Below are 13,465 nucleotides of genomic sequence, written 5' to 3'. Positions count from 1 at the left end.
AGAACAGCGGGCAAGGGAGTCGGCCAAGAGGAAGGGTCGGTGGCACGCGGCGGACGCGAGGGACGAAGCCATCGCGGCGGCCGCCGCCGCCGCGCAGCAGGAGGTCACCAACGCCCGCGTCGCTGTGGCAACGAGGGAGGCGCTATATATGCTAGGGTTAAACCCTAGCCAGCACGGCCTTGTCAATGCGGTCGTGGTCGCGGCCAGCACCGGCTCATCCGCGTTTCCTCGGATGGTGCTGCCCGACTCGCCCCGCGCGTCGGCTTGCACCCTGATGCCTGGCTTCCACGTCTACCCGCAGGCCTCCCGCCTCTCCGGGGAGTGCTCGCCCGAGGTGAGCTTGGTGGCGCCTTCCACGCCCGCGCCCGCGCCCATCGACCTCAACACCACACCGGTGGCTGGTGGCTCGTCATCCGGAGGCGCGAGGAAACGCGCGCGGCACATGCCAGCTGACGTGCTGCCGGGCGCACGCAACCTGTTCGACGGAATGCCCGCCTCCGGCGACGACGACTACATGCAGAACATCATCTTCGAGGGTGGTGCGCCGGCCGCTGGCCGTGCCGTCAGGGCTTGCTACGATCCCGACGAGACACAAATCCAGGACAGCCGAGGGGCATTCACGCCGTCCAACTTTGAACAAGATCAGGCGGCCTTCATGCATGATCAGGTCGGCCTGGACCTGGACGGCTTCCCACTCGACCACGAGTTTCCGGAGGACTACGGGCAAGAGGAAGAGGACGAGTGCGACATCGATGGGGAGCCTTTGTTCGAGGACGAGCTCGCCAACCAAGCCGCCGGGGCGAAGCCGAAGCGCAAGAGCAAGTGGACCAAGGCATACACGGCGGCTGAGGACATGCTTCTTTGTGAGTGTTGGAGAGACATTGGGCAAGACCCCAAGACGAGCGCCGAACAAAAGGCATCAACCTTTTGTATTCGTGTCCACCGTGAGTTCCATGAGCGCAAGAAGTTTCCGCCGTACCAAATAGTAAGCACGCGCGGGTGGGTGTCCATTTCAAAGCGATAGAGGGTGATCCAACAAGACTGCAACAAGTTTTGTGCCACTCTTGAGAGCGTCAAGGCCCGCCCTGTGAGCGGCATCGGCATGCAAGACATGGTATGCTAGCAAGCCGCCCTCTTTTGTGTCATTCCATTTATGCTTGCGTGTTCATTTGCATACAATTTGCCAATATGCTTGCATGAAATACATTTGTAGGCATTTCAAGCTTTGGAGGCATTCAAGGTCCAACACAATGGCAAGTGCTTCAACCTCTCCCATTGCTTTAGGGTCATCAAAGACGAGGAGAAGTTCAAGGCGCAATATGCCGCCCTCAAGTCGTGTGGAGGGAAGCATGCTGTGGAGGAGGTTAGGGACGGCGAGAAGGCACGGCCGCGGGGGAAGACCAACTCCAAGAAGGAGGACAAGCGGGATGTGGCGTCGAACGCCTTGATCGCAAGCATGGAGGGCATGATGAGCAAGAAGGACTCAAGGGAGGAGGAGCGGCGTCGATACAAAGAAGAACAAATGAACGTCTTCATGGAGATCCATACAAAGAAGAACAAATGAATGCCTTCATGGAGATCCAAAGGAGGAGGCTTGAGATGGATGCGGAGAAGCAAGCCAAGATGCTTGAGATGGAGGCGGAGAAGCAAGCCAAGATGCTAGAGATCGAGGCCGCCAATGCCAAGACCAAGGCGAAAGAAGTGGCTCTTGCGAGCATGATGACTGGGGTGGAGATCATGAAGGTGGATCTCAAACACCGTGTCACCAAGGAAGAGGCCGTGGTTCGAGAAGATGCAGGCCAACATCTCAAGTTCGACGACGAGTGATCTATGGAGGCGAGCGCCATCCTTTTTTGTATGCCGGCAGGTGTGCTGGCATGACCACGGGGCCGCGATGGCGTGGTCGAACTCAAGTCCCACCCTTTTTTGTGTGCTGGCAAGTGTGCCGTCCGCTGGCGAGTGCGCCAGCATGAACTGTGTGGTGTTTTTGAAGCTGCCATTGTATGCCGGCGCTGGCATGGTGTCGGCATGAGCTTCAGGCGACGACATGGCCACTGGCATGATGTATGGCTGCGGGCCTTTTTTAAAAATTGCGTGCGGACATGAAATGGGTCGGCGCGTTGGGCGCACTGCCGACCCGAATCTAAAACAGGGCGGACGCCGGGCGGGCGGCCGACACAAACGAACAAAAGGTGGACAAAAGCGCCGTCCGTTTGGGTCGCCCCGATTGGAGTTGCTCTAAGACGCAGCAGAAAATTTACCATTTTATACCGTCCATGACGATAGCAATGATGGTGGGAAGTTAATATATGCGTAGCCAGTCTTAGAACCACACACCCTCTCAAGCTGAAGTATGTTGATGTCTAAAGCAAAGCATATCAACTCAGACGAGGGAGCTTCCGCCGTGAAGCAGGAGCAAATGCCTCACAGTTGAACTAGCGACCATGTACCAAGAACCCTGTGAGAGTGATATTGTCTTCTCCCTTTGCCATTGACTGGAACTCCCACCATTGTTTCGCCTAATGAAATAACTGAGGTTAGATGTCCCGTGTGGTAGTGAAAACATCCCAATGATGTCCTCCACTGCCTCCACTATGGTGACATTTTCGATGAAATTTCAAACTTCAGGTGGGTGTTAAATGATGGAGAATTTCTTCCTCCCGATACCAAGCACAAGCAATTGTTTACTCTCATAGAAAGACCACTAGAAACAACGAAAGCCGTATTGGCGGCAGTCGGGAAAAGTATCCAATACCCATGATAGCAAGTCATCAAACAAATCGCTCACACCCTGCGATGCAATGGCTCGCCATTCTCCACCGCTAGAAGAGAAGACAAAGGCGACCAACTTAGTTTCGCACATCGCCATGCAGATCACTCTGAACGACGTCTCTTCTATTCTAGCTGACTCATCCTCGTCGCCAGGAGGAGCGAATAAGGTTTCACACTTGCGCCACGGTTTTAGCTCGAGAGGGTCGTCAACTGAAGCTGCTAGGTAGTCGGGGAATGCGGGAAGCAAGAGATACCGCCGGTGCAAAGGGCAGCACACCACCATCTCAATGAAGGGGACTCCGTGCCTCCCATAGGTGTACTGCGGAGTGGACGTGTCGGGGATATACCCCGCGGTATGACCCGACTGGAGTTATAACCCGGCTGGGACTTGGTAAACCGGCAGGTGATAAACCGGCTGACAGTCAAGACAGGTGGCTGAGACAGACGGTAAACCGGCAGGTGATAAACCGGCTGACGGTTAAGGTAGACAGTTAAGTCGGATGATAACCCGGCAGGAGTTAAGTCAGATGATAACTCGGCAGACAATTATAAACCGGCACCAGTCATAACCCGGCAGACAATCATAAACCGGCACCAGTCATAACCCGACAGACAATCATAAACCGGCACCAGTCATAACCCGGCAGACAGCGATAACTCGGTTGCCAGGAGTTATGAAGCCCGAGACATTATGAAGCCCGAGACATTATGAAGCCCGAGACATTAAGAAGCCCATGAGGAGAACTCGGAATAGTTTAAGTCTTAACCCAAGTTGGACTCTACATGTAACCCGCCCCTTCAACATATATAAGGAGGGGCAGGGCTCCCCAAAGAGAGAGAGGCAAGAAGAAACAATCTCTAGGGCTAGACACAATGAGAGGAGAGCCGGTTTACGGCGACTCCCTCATGAGCGTAACGAGATCTAGCCTCAAACAGCATGTAGGGTTATTATCGGATGATGTTTCCCGGGGCCCGAAGCTGTCTAAATCCTCGTCTTGTGTTGCGTCTCTCGATTCCGCTCAACCCCTCTCAAGCTACTACATAGATGCGCTGGCCTCATGACTAAGTCCTCACCCTAGGACATCTGCCGTGACAATTCCACGACAGTTGGCGCCCACCGTGGGGCGCGGCGCACGGTGGTGTTGAGTTCTTGGAGGGATCTTAACTAGGGTTTCGAGAAGTTCACAAAATTTCTGGATAAAGGAAAATCGGTTTTTGGAAAGACCTACGTCAGCTTTGATCAAAATCATAATTTCTTTATCGAAGTTCATCCAGCCGGTTTATGACTCCTGAAGGTTTCGTTTGGTGAACCGCCGGAGCCATGGGAGATTTTATGACTCGTCTGGCGGTTTATGACTCCAGTTTATCAGATTATCAGATTATCAGCCGGTTTATGAGATTATCAGATTATCAGCCGGTTTATGAGATTATCAGATTATCAACCGGTTTATGAGTTTATGAGATTATCAGATTATCAGCCGGTTTATGAGTTTATCAGATAATCAGATTATCAGCCGGTTTATCAGTTTATCAGATTATCAGCCGGTTTATGACTCTAGTCGGTTGGCAAGATTATCAGATCCTGAAGGTTTCGTTTGGTGAACCGCCGGAGCCACGCCGGCTCTCCATGAGAATTATCAAAACCGTCGAAACAGCAAAAGAAAAAGAAGGAAAGAAGACTACGCCAAAGACTCAGATGAGAATTTTCTAAAAAGACTCCTACAAATCGGAAACAGAGATAACGGCGACCCGGACTTGTCGCACCCGCGGGCTGACTCTGCCTCGCCGCTGGGTCCGTCACTCCTCAATTGACCCGCCTGGCGGTTTACACATCTACAGCCCGATCTCCGCCGACGCAGCTTCTGCTGGCCTTGGCGGAGCCGCCTCACCGGGTCACCTTCACCACCACGAGCTGGCCTCGCTGTTGCTCCTGCTGTGGCCGGCCCCAAGGCGCTTCCGCCTCACCAGCTGCCTCCCCGAGTTCCGATCTACCTCGCTGGTTCGCTGCTTTGCGGCACTCGCTTTGCTCCACTTCGGCTGATCCGCCGCCTTGGCTCGGTTTTGGGGATTTTACGGCGATGACCCGGAGAAGGATTCAGACTCCGCGGTCGCATCGACCTTGCTCTGAGCCGCCGGAGGATCTTGGGCTGTCCCCGCGCAACCCCGCGCCCGACCCGCCGCCGGCCTCTCCTCTCCTGTTGAGGTGCCCGCCGTGAGCCGGCCGTGCTGCCTAGTAGCCACCGCAGCCCTCTTTCGCTACGGCCAGCTCCGTGCCCCACGCCGCCGCGGCTGTATCCCGCCTCGCCTCCTCTGCCGCGCCGATGGCTCTGCCACGAGGCCCTTGCCGGCTCCGCCTCCCCCTGCGGCCGTCCTGCCTTCGGCCGTCTATGACCCGGTCCAGCTCATCGCTGCACGAGGCTACGCCCGCGTGTCTCCGCTCCGGTTTACGCCCCTGCCGGGTTATGCCTGACCTCTGTTCTGAGCTGCCGGGCATCGAGCGGATTCGACCACTGGTCACACCTCTTCTGAGTCGTTGTCACCAACGAGTCAATGGCCTGGTTAATCCGCTAGCTCTACCGACCGTGACTCCGTTTAGAGATAAGTCGCCGGACATGCCTGAGAGCCGCCCTGCTGTTCCGCTGTTCAGAACCGCCCTACTCCCCTCGTCTCAAAATTGTTGAGCCGCCGCTGCTTACGGCCTGCTTCCGCCGCCTCCAAAGGGCTTCGCGTCTTTGCCAAATCGCCTCCACTGTTGCATGCCCGGTCAGTTCAAACCGCCGTCGGGCCTCGCCTGGTTGAACCACCCTACAGTCCATCCGCCTCGCCGTTGCGGTAAACCGCCCGCCGGTTCGAGCTTTTCTTGCCGCATCACTCATGATCCGCTCTGCAACCGCGCAAACCGTCGGCGGTTCAAGAAGATCGCTGCTTCGTTTCACCGGTGACCCGTCCGTGCAGCACTACACCCCAGCCGTTCCTGAGCCGCCGGCCGCACGCCCTCATCTCCACAGCTGCGAGCCCAGACCGAGTCGCCGTCTCTGGGTCGCCATCACCAACCCGCTGCCGGTTCAGCGCGCCTTGCCGGCCCTTTTTTCTGCAGATTGCCGCCGCGCGACAAACCGCCCACTGGCCCGCACACCTCCGGCCTCCGGTTCACACTCCCACGCACCCGAGCCGCCCGCTCATTGGGCTTGACTCCGACTTACCGCCGGCTGTTGCGCCCGTGCACCCGAGTCGTCCGTTCGTCGGTTTGGCTCCGCCTCGCTGTGCCCTTGTAGTTAGGTGTTCGTGCCGGATTGGCCTCGCCTCTGCCTCTGCTACAGCGCTGCTCAAACCGCCCGGTGTTGACCCGCCGAGCTGTGGTCGCTGCCTCTGCCACGGTTTGATGGATGGAGATTTAGAGTGCAAGAAGATTAAAACGGCGTCAGGTGTGTTACCACTGCTACAAGCTGCAAGCCGATCAATGCAAGGATCACATCGCAGGAAACCACTGGAAATTTTTGCAGTGTATTATGTGATTGGGGAGCGGTCAAACCACAAACCGCCGAGAACATCGTCTTCCTCTACTGCCTGTTTCCCAGGCGCGTCAGGGAGTGCAAAAAAAAAGAGAAAAAAAAAGAAAAAAAAGGGGTCACATGGATGTTACGCTACGTCACGTCAACGAAGCTCAACATGCATATACTATTCAGTATTATATGGCACCAGCATCCGCGTTCATCCAACAAAAAATACCAGGTGCTATCCTTTCTATATATTTTATCAATACATTTTTATTCTTCTGAGCACCATTACACTGCCATATTGGTGTTTTTATATACATGTAAAATTATTGTGATATTGCGGGTATAAAGCACGCACTGGCAACGGTCTACAACGGCGTTTTCCTCCGTGTCACATTACCTGAGGAGCGGCCGGCCAGTTCACTCGTCCGCACCGGTTTACAACGTGGAGGACAACTTGCCCGTCCGCACCGGTTTCTAACGTCGCGACTGACTCATCGTCCGCACCCGCGGCCCAGTCATTTCCAATGCAGTGGGCTATTATCTCGTCCGCATCAGTTTACAACGCCGCGGCCGGTTCATTCGTCTGCTCCCGCGGCCGACTCGCCCGTGGTGATCATCAACTCCGCGGTGGATATTTTCTGGCCTAACATATCAGGTGAAATCCATCCAGTATATTTTTATATTATATATTGCTTTCTTTAAAAGAGAAATTACTCCGGCTTGCAAAGTTATCTAATGCAGGACCCTAAATCGCCATATTGGTGCAAATTTAAAGGCCGTCAGAAAATTTCCGGCTTAAAAAGAAAGATTCCGATTTAAAATCCGGTTCAAGGGAAAATCTGTCTCCCACAAAGCTCTGAAGCTCTCAATATCCGGTTCAAAATCCCGGTTCAAGAAGAATTTATCTCTTGCGAAAAGTTAAAGGTTGCCGAAGAGGACCTGTTGCCATGATGCGCGGTTCAAACATGGGTATCCTGCTTTATGGGCTTATCTTATTAGTCACTTGGGGGCTTGGTCATATTCGAACCATAGCTACACCTCTTGATCGGCGAAATGCCACCAGAAGGGTCACTTGGGGGCTTGGTCGTATTCGAACCATAGCTACACCTCTTGATCGGCGAAATGCCACCAGAAGAAATCACTTGGGGGCTTGGTCGTGTTCGAACCATAGCTACACCTCTTGATCGACGCAAGGCCACAAAAGAAAGTCACTTGGGAGCTTGGTCGTATTTGAACCATAGCTACACCTCTTGGCTGGCTCAAGGCCACAAAAGAAAGTCACTTGGGGCTTGGTTGTATTCGAACCATAGCTACACCTCTTGGCAGGCTCAAAAGCCACGACAGTAAGTCACTTGGGGGCTTGGTTGTGTTCAACCATAGCTACACCTTTTGGCTGGCGCAATGCCATTACTTAGGGGCCAAAGAGTGTTGTCAAGAACAACTCAAACATAGGCACCCGTTGAGCACAGCTCAAAATGTTGCTTGGGGATTCTTTGCTATCGCAATGAACAAAGAAATCTACACTTGCAATAGGCTATCAAGCCGTGGCTTGGAAGCCTGGTATAAACACCTAAAACCCCGGGTTAACCTGCCTTCATTAAGTAAGTCACTCCGCCCAGGTAAGCCTGGTATGACCCGCCAACTTGACAAGTCAATCGCATATGACCCTGAACTTGTCAATGATAGACCGGCGATTGGTTAAGGATTGAGGACCATCTTAAAAGGCTTTGTAAAACGGTTTAACTCAGTGGCCTGGCAGCCCATGAAAAGCCTCGCATTTGGGCCTGGCAGCCCGTGAAAAGCCTCGACTACAAGGGTTTTTATTCGCCTTTTGCTAAGTTTTCTCTCTTTTGACAAGATTTGTGATGTTTTTAAAACGGTGTTCATTAACCCGGCTTGGCTTTCAACTACAGGTTGTCAGTACATGATCAAGTTATAATCCGGCGCTTATTAATCCGGTCTCGTTTCGACTATAAGTCGCCAGTATATATTTGGATTGCGCCATTGGAATCATGCGCTCATAAATCATTGGATTATATTATTCAAATCTTCAAATAGCCAACATGGCTGGTTTGCCAGGCACCACACCATGGAAAACAGTCTTCGACGGTTTAAGATTCTTATCTGTCAACCCCATACGACGGAAGGTGTCATAATATAAGATGTTGATACTGCTGCCTCCGTCCATGAGCACCTTAGTGAACTTATAACCTCCAACCTGAGGCGCCACCACCAATGCCAAATGACCCGGATTGTCAACCCGGGTCGGGTGATCCTCTCGGCTCCAGACAATAGGCTGCTCAAACCATCGCAAATAACGAGGCACTGCCGGTTCAACCGAGCTCACCGCTCGTTTATGAAGCTTCTGATCGCGTTTGCATAAGCTGATGGTGAAAACGTGGTACTGTCCACTATTCAACTGCTTTGGGTGACTTTGGTACCCTGACTGTTGCTGCTGCGGTCCTTGTTGGTTATAACCACCCTGGTTGCTCTGATTGCCTTGATTGCCATGTCCACCCTGATTGCCTTGGAATCCTGAACCGGAGTTGCCTCCTCCATAACCTGGCCCATAGGACCCGGATCCTGAACCGCCGGATGGCCCATGATCATTCCGGAAGAAATCTGAATTTTTGAATTCTCGCATGATATAACAACCTTTCCAGAGGTGCGTGGCCGGTTTGTCCTGCGTTCCATGCTTCGGGCAGGGCTGGTTCAATAGGTAATTCAGGCGCTCCGGATTAGGACTGGGCTCTGCCCTTCTTGGGGACGGCTTTTCTTTACGACGCTGACCATTACCCTGTGTATTGGTGTTAGCCACAAAATCTAAATTATGATCTGCTTTCCGCTTACCATTATTATTGTGGCCCGTCGGGTTATGCTGCTGCCCCTTGGCGTTGCCGCTCTTCTTTCCCTTCCCCGGTTTGTCATCGTCAGACTCGGGGTCCTTGGTACTATCAGAATCAGCATACTTAACCAGACCAGCCATAAGTGTTCCCATGTCATTGCAGTGACGCTTGAGTCGTCCCAACTTCAACTTTAAAGGCTGAAATCGACAATTCCCCTCCAACGTTATAATCGCCGAGTCGGCATTGATGCGATCCGAAGAATGTAAGATCTCTGAAACCCGGCACACCCAACGGGTTGTTGACTCGCCTTCTCCCTGGACACAGGCGGCCAAGTCCACAATTGACATAGGTTGCTTGCACATGTCTTTGAAGTTTGCTATAAACCGGGCTTTTAACTCAGTCCATGTCCCAATGGAATTAACTGGTAAGCTTTTCAACCACGTGTGAGCTGTTCCATCCAGCATCATAGCGAAATATTTCGCGCAGGCCGCTTCATCCACATCTAACATCTCCATAGCCATCTCTTAACTCTCAATCCATGACTCGGGAGGCACATCAGCGGTGTAATTAGGCACAGCTCGCACGAAATATTCTGATAGCCATGGGAACACGAGTCATGGATTCTGATAAGTATGCTGATTCTGATAGGTTGAAGTTGGGACAGCTCAAGCGTCACTGCAATGACATGGGAACACTTATGGCTGGTCTGGTTAAGTATGCTGATTCTGATAGTACCAAGGACCCCGAGTCTGACGATGACAAACCGGGGAAGGGAAAGAAGAGCGGCAACGCCAAGGGGCAGTAGCATAACCTGACGGGCCACAATAATAATGGTAAGCGGAAAGCAGATCATAATTCAGATTTTGTGGCTAACACCAATACACAGGGTAATGGTCAGCGTCGTAAAGAAAAGCCGTCCCCAAGAAGGGCAGAGCCCAGTCCTAATCCGGAGCGCCTGAATTACCTATTGAACCAGCCCTGCCCGAAGCATGGAACGCAGGACAAACCGGCCACGCACCTCTGGAAAGATTGTTATATCATGAGAGAATTCAAAAATTCAGATTTCTTCCGGAATGATCATGGGCCATCCGGCGGTTCACGATCCGGGTCCTATGGGCCAGGTTATGGAGGAGGCAACTCCGGTTCAGGATTCCAAGGCAATCAGGGTGGACATGGCAATCAAGGCAATCAGAGCAACCAGGGTGGTTATAACCAACAAGGACCGCAGCAGCAACATTCAGGGTACCAAAGTCACCCAAAGCAGTTGAATAGTGGACAGTACCACGTTTTCACCATCAGCTTATGCAAACGCGATCAGAAGCTTCATAAACGAGCGGTGAGCTCGGTTGAACCGGCAGTGCCTCGTTATTTGCGATGGTCTGAGCAGCCTATTGTCTGGAGCCGAGAGGATCACCCTCCCCGGGTTGACAATCCGGGTCATTTGGCGTTGGTGGTGGCGCCTCAGGTTGGAGGTTATAAGTTCACTAAGGTGCTCATGGACGGAGGCAGCAGTATCAACATCTTATATTATAACACCATCCGTCGTATAGGGTTGACAGATAAGAATCTTAAACCGTCGAACACTGTTTTCCATGGTGTGGTGCCTGGCAAATCAGCCATGTTGGCTATTTAAAGATTTGAATAATATAATCCAATGACCACCGCGGACGTCCCGTACAGCCCACACGTGGGCTGGGGCAGGGAGGAAGCCGGAAGGGAAGTCGGCGGCAAGGGCGACCGCAGTGGCGGCCAATGCGGAGGGGTAAGGCGGGTCGACAGGGTGGAGCATGCGAAATCGCCGAAGGAAGGAGAGGTCGGCAACGAGGCGACGGGAGGAGGCTCAGGCGGCAGAGGCATACACGAGATCGTCTCGGTTGAAGAGGCGGAGCAAGACCTCCAACAGGAGATCGTCGGGATGGGCGGCAAGTCCATCGGCAGCTGGCCACTCTCCCACGTGGAGGTGGAGCTAGGTGTTGGCAGCGGCGGAATTGTAGCTTTTATAGAACACACGGTGCAATTATTGTTTTCTAGGGATACTCCTGAATTGGGTAGCTCCTATACAGCGCTTTATGCGCCGGTTCAGGCAACCGGGGCTTCACTGCCGCACCCGGGGCTTCACTGTAGCAACTAGGCAATAGTCAATTGTTGTAGCACGAAAAGTATTAAGAACTCGATCAGACTGGGTTCATCAAAGGGAGATGCATCGCTGAAAATTTCTTCTATGCGTCTGAGATCACCCAAGTCTGCCACAAACGCAAGGCTCCGACCCTTGTGGTGAAGCTGGACTTCGCAAAGGCCTTCGACTCGGTGATTTGGAGCAGCCTTTTCGACATCCTTGCAGCCCGTGGCTTCTCGCAACGCTGGATTGGTTGGGTTGAGGCGACGCTGGAGTCTGCCCGCTCGGCGGTGCTCCTAAATGGTGTCCCTGGGAAGTGGATCTCTTGCCAGCAAGGCCTGCGCCAAGGAGACCCCTTGTCCCCCTACCTTTTCATCCTGGTGGCTGATGTGCTGCAACGCCTCATTCAGCGAATGTGTCGCGAAGACAAGCTGCACCACCCCCTCCGCGATGACATGTCGTGCCTCGTCCTGCAATACGCGGACGACACGCTAATCTTGGTCAGAGGCACCCCGGGGGACGCAACCCAGCTGCGTCTGGCCCTCGACCTCTTCTCCAACGTACGCCACTGGGCTCAAGATCAATTTCGCCAAAAGTACCGTTGCCCCCCTGCACATGACCGAGGAAGGTGCTCAGCTCGCCGTCTCTGCCCTTGGATGCGAGGTCGCCTCCTTCCCGCAAAGCTACCTTGGCTTGCCTCTATCCACCCGTAAGCTCGGAAGGATGGATTTCAAGCCGCTCATCCTCAAAGTGGACAAGTATCTTGCTGGCTGGAAGGCGCCGCTGCTCTCCCCCGCCGGCAGACTCATCCTCGTCAATGCGGTCATCACCAGCCTCCCTGCTTATGCCATGTCCGCGCTGCTCCTGCCGGTTGGTGTCAGGGAGGATATTGACAGGCTACGGTGGGCTTTCTTCTGGTCAGGGGAGTCATCCTGCTCGGGCGCCCGCTGTCTCGTCGCTTGGAAGGACGTGCGCCGGCCAAAGGATGCCGGAGGCCTTGGGGTGCGCGACCTGGCAGCCCAAAATGCCAGTCTGCTTGTCAAGCTTCTGCATCGACTCCACCAGCCCCGCAGTTCAGCCTGGGCGGTGTGGTTCTGGCGAGAATACCACAGCGTGGACGACAAACGCGCCCTCGCGTCGGCCGTCTGGAGAACTCTAGCGACGCTGCTCCCCCTCTACCGCGACCTATCTTGCGTCACACCCGGGGACGGGCTCGGACAGCCTTCTGGCTTGACAACTGGTGCGCCGACGGCGGCCCTCTGAACAGGCGGTTCCCTGCGCTTTTCTCACATGCACGCGACGCCGGTGCCACTGCTGCTGCTATGTGCAGAGATGGGTTCCGTGACCACCTGGCCCCTCGCCTTTCGGCCGTCGCAGCGCAAGAGCTGGCCATGCTTCCTGGCTGCGTCCCCCCCCCCCCCCCCCCCCCTCCCTTACGGCCGGAGTTGATGACGACCGCCCCCTCATCAGGTCTGTTGATGGTAATGTTGTTTCCTCCTCGGTGTACAGGCTGCTTACCTTCACCGGCGAGCGATGTCCTGTGCATGAGTCTATATGGCGGACTGCTGCGACACCGCGGGTTCGTCTGTTCGGGTGGCTGGTGGCTCGTGACCGTGTCCACTCCAAGGCGAATCTGCTCAAGAAGCATATCCGGCATGAGGACAGGTGTGAGCTTTGCTGCAGGGCCTCTGAAACAACAAATCACCTCCTTTTTGATTGCTGCCGTGTCGCTCACCTTTGGCGCGCCGTTGGTATTGAGGCCGGTGTGAACTGCGACTCCATCTGGGAGGCCCGTCCACATGCTTCGGCGCCGGCTCTTCACTGGGGCACGGTGCGGCTGCTGCTCCTATGGACCATCTGGAAGCATCGCCATGGTATCCTTTTCCGCGGGAGCAGGCCGGCGATCAGCCGTGCTGTGCGCTCTGTTTCTACATCTTGTTGTGAAAAAAATAAAGGAAAGGAAAAAAAAAAGAGAAGGGAGAAGTAATCACATCACTCGTTGTGACCCCGGGTGGTTACTACAGTCTACCACCATACCACGTACCGGGAGACCGAGGGTACGATTCACCCCGAACCCACCACGCACGCCCGTTTTTGTAGTTTGACAACAGAGAAAAAACTAAACGGGCCGGCCCAACTCAGAGTGGGGAGTGCGCCGGTTTGCGTTTTACACATTAACGGGCGCAGCGGGCGCTGAATAGGGTACACCGTTGAAATGTAGCTAGCACGCG

At 54.1% G+C, this 13,465-nt stretch overlaps 1 protein-coding gene across 1 annotated transcript; it reads left to right on the top strand.

Moving 5' to 3' along the window:
- Positions 1-274: 274 nt before the first annotated feature.
- LOC123142345 (uncharacterized) lies at positions 275-1,024 on the top strand. Its single transcript, XM_044561300.1, has one exon. The coding sequence runs from the start codon at positions 275-277 to the stop codon at positions 1,022-1,024; it is 750 nt and encodes a 249-aa protein (XP_044417235.1).
- Positions 1,025-13,465: the final 12,441 nt, after the last annotated feature.

Source organism: Triticum aestivum, chromosome 6D, assembly GCF_018294505.1.
Source record: "Triticum aestivum cultivar Chinese Spring chromosome 6D, IWGSC CS RefSeq v2.1, whole genome shotgun sequence".
NCBI classification, from domain to species: Eukaryota; Viridiplantae; Streptophyta; class Magnoliopsida; order Poales; family Poaceae; genus Triticum; species Triticum aestivum.
Note: the sequence above shows the minus strand (reverse complement) of the source record. Positions and strands in the feature narration are given on the sequence as shown.

Bases quoted from the DNA above. Each gene is read 5' to 3' on its own strand.
- LOC123142345 (XM_044561300.1), top strand. From the start codon at position 275: ATGCCTGGCTTCCACGTCTACCCGCAGGCCTCCCGCCTCTCCGGGGAG.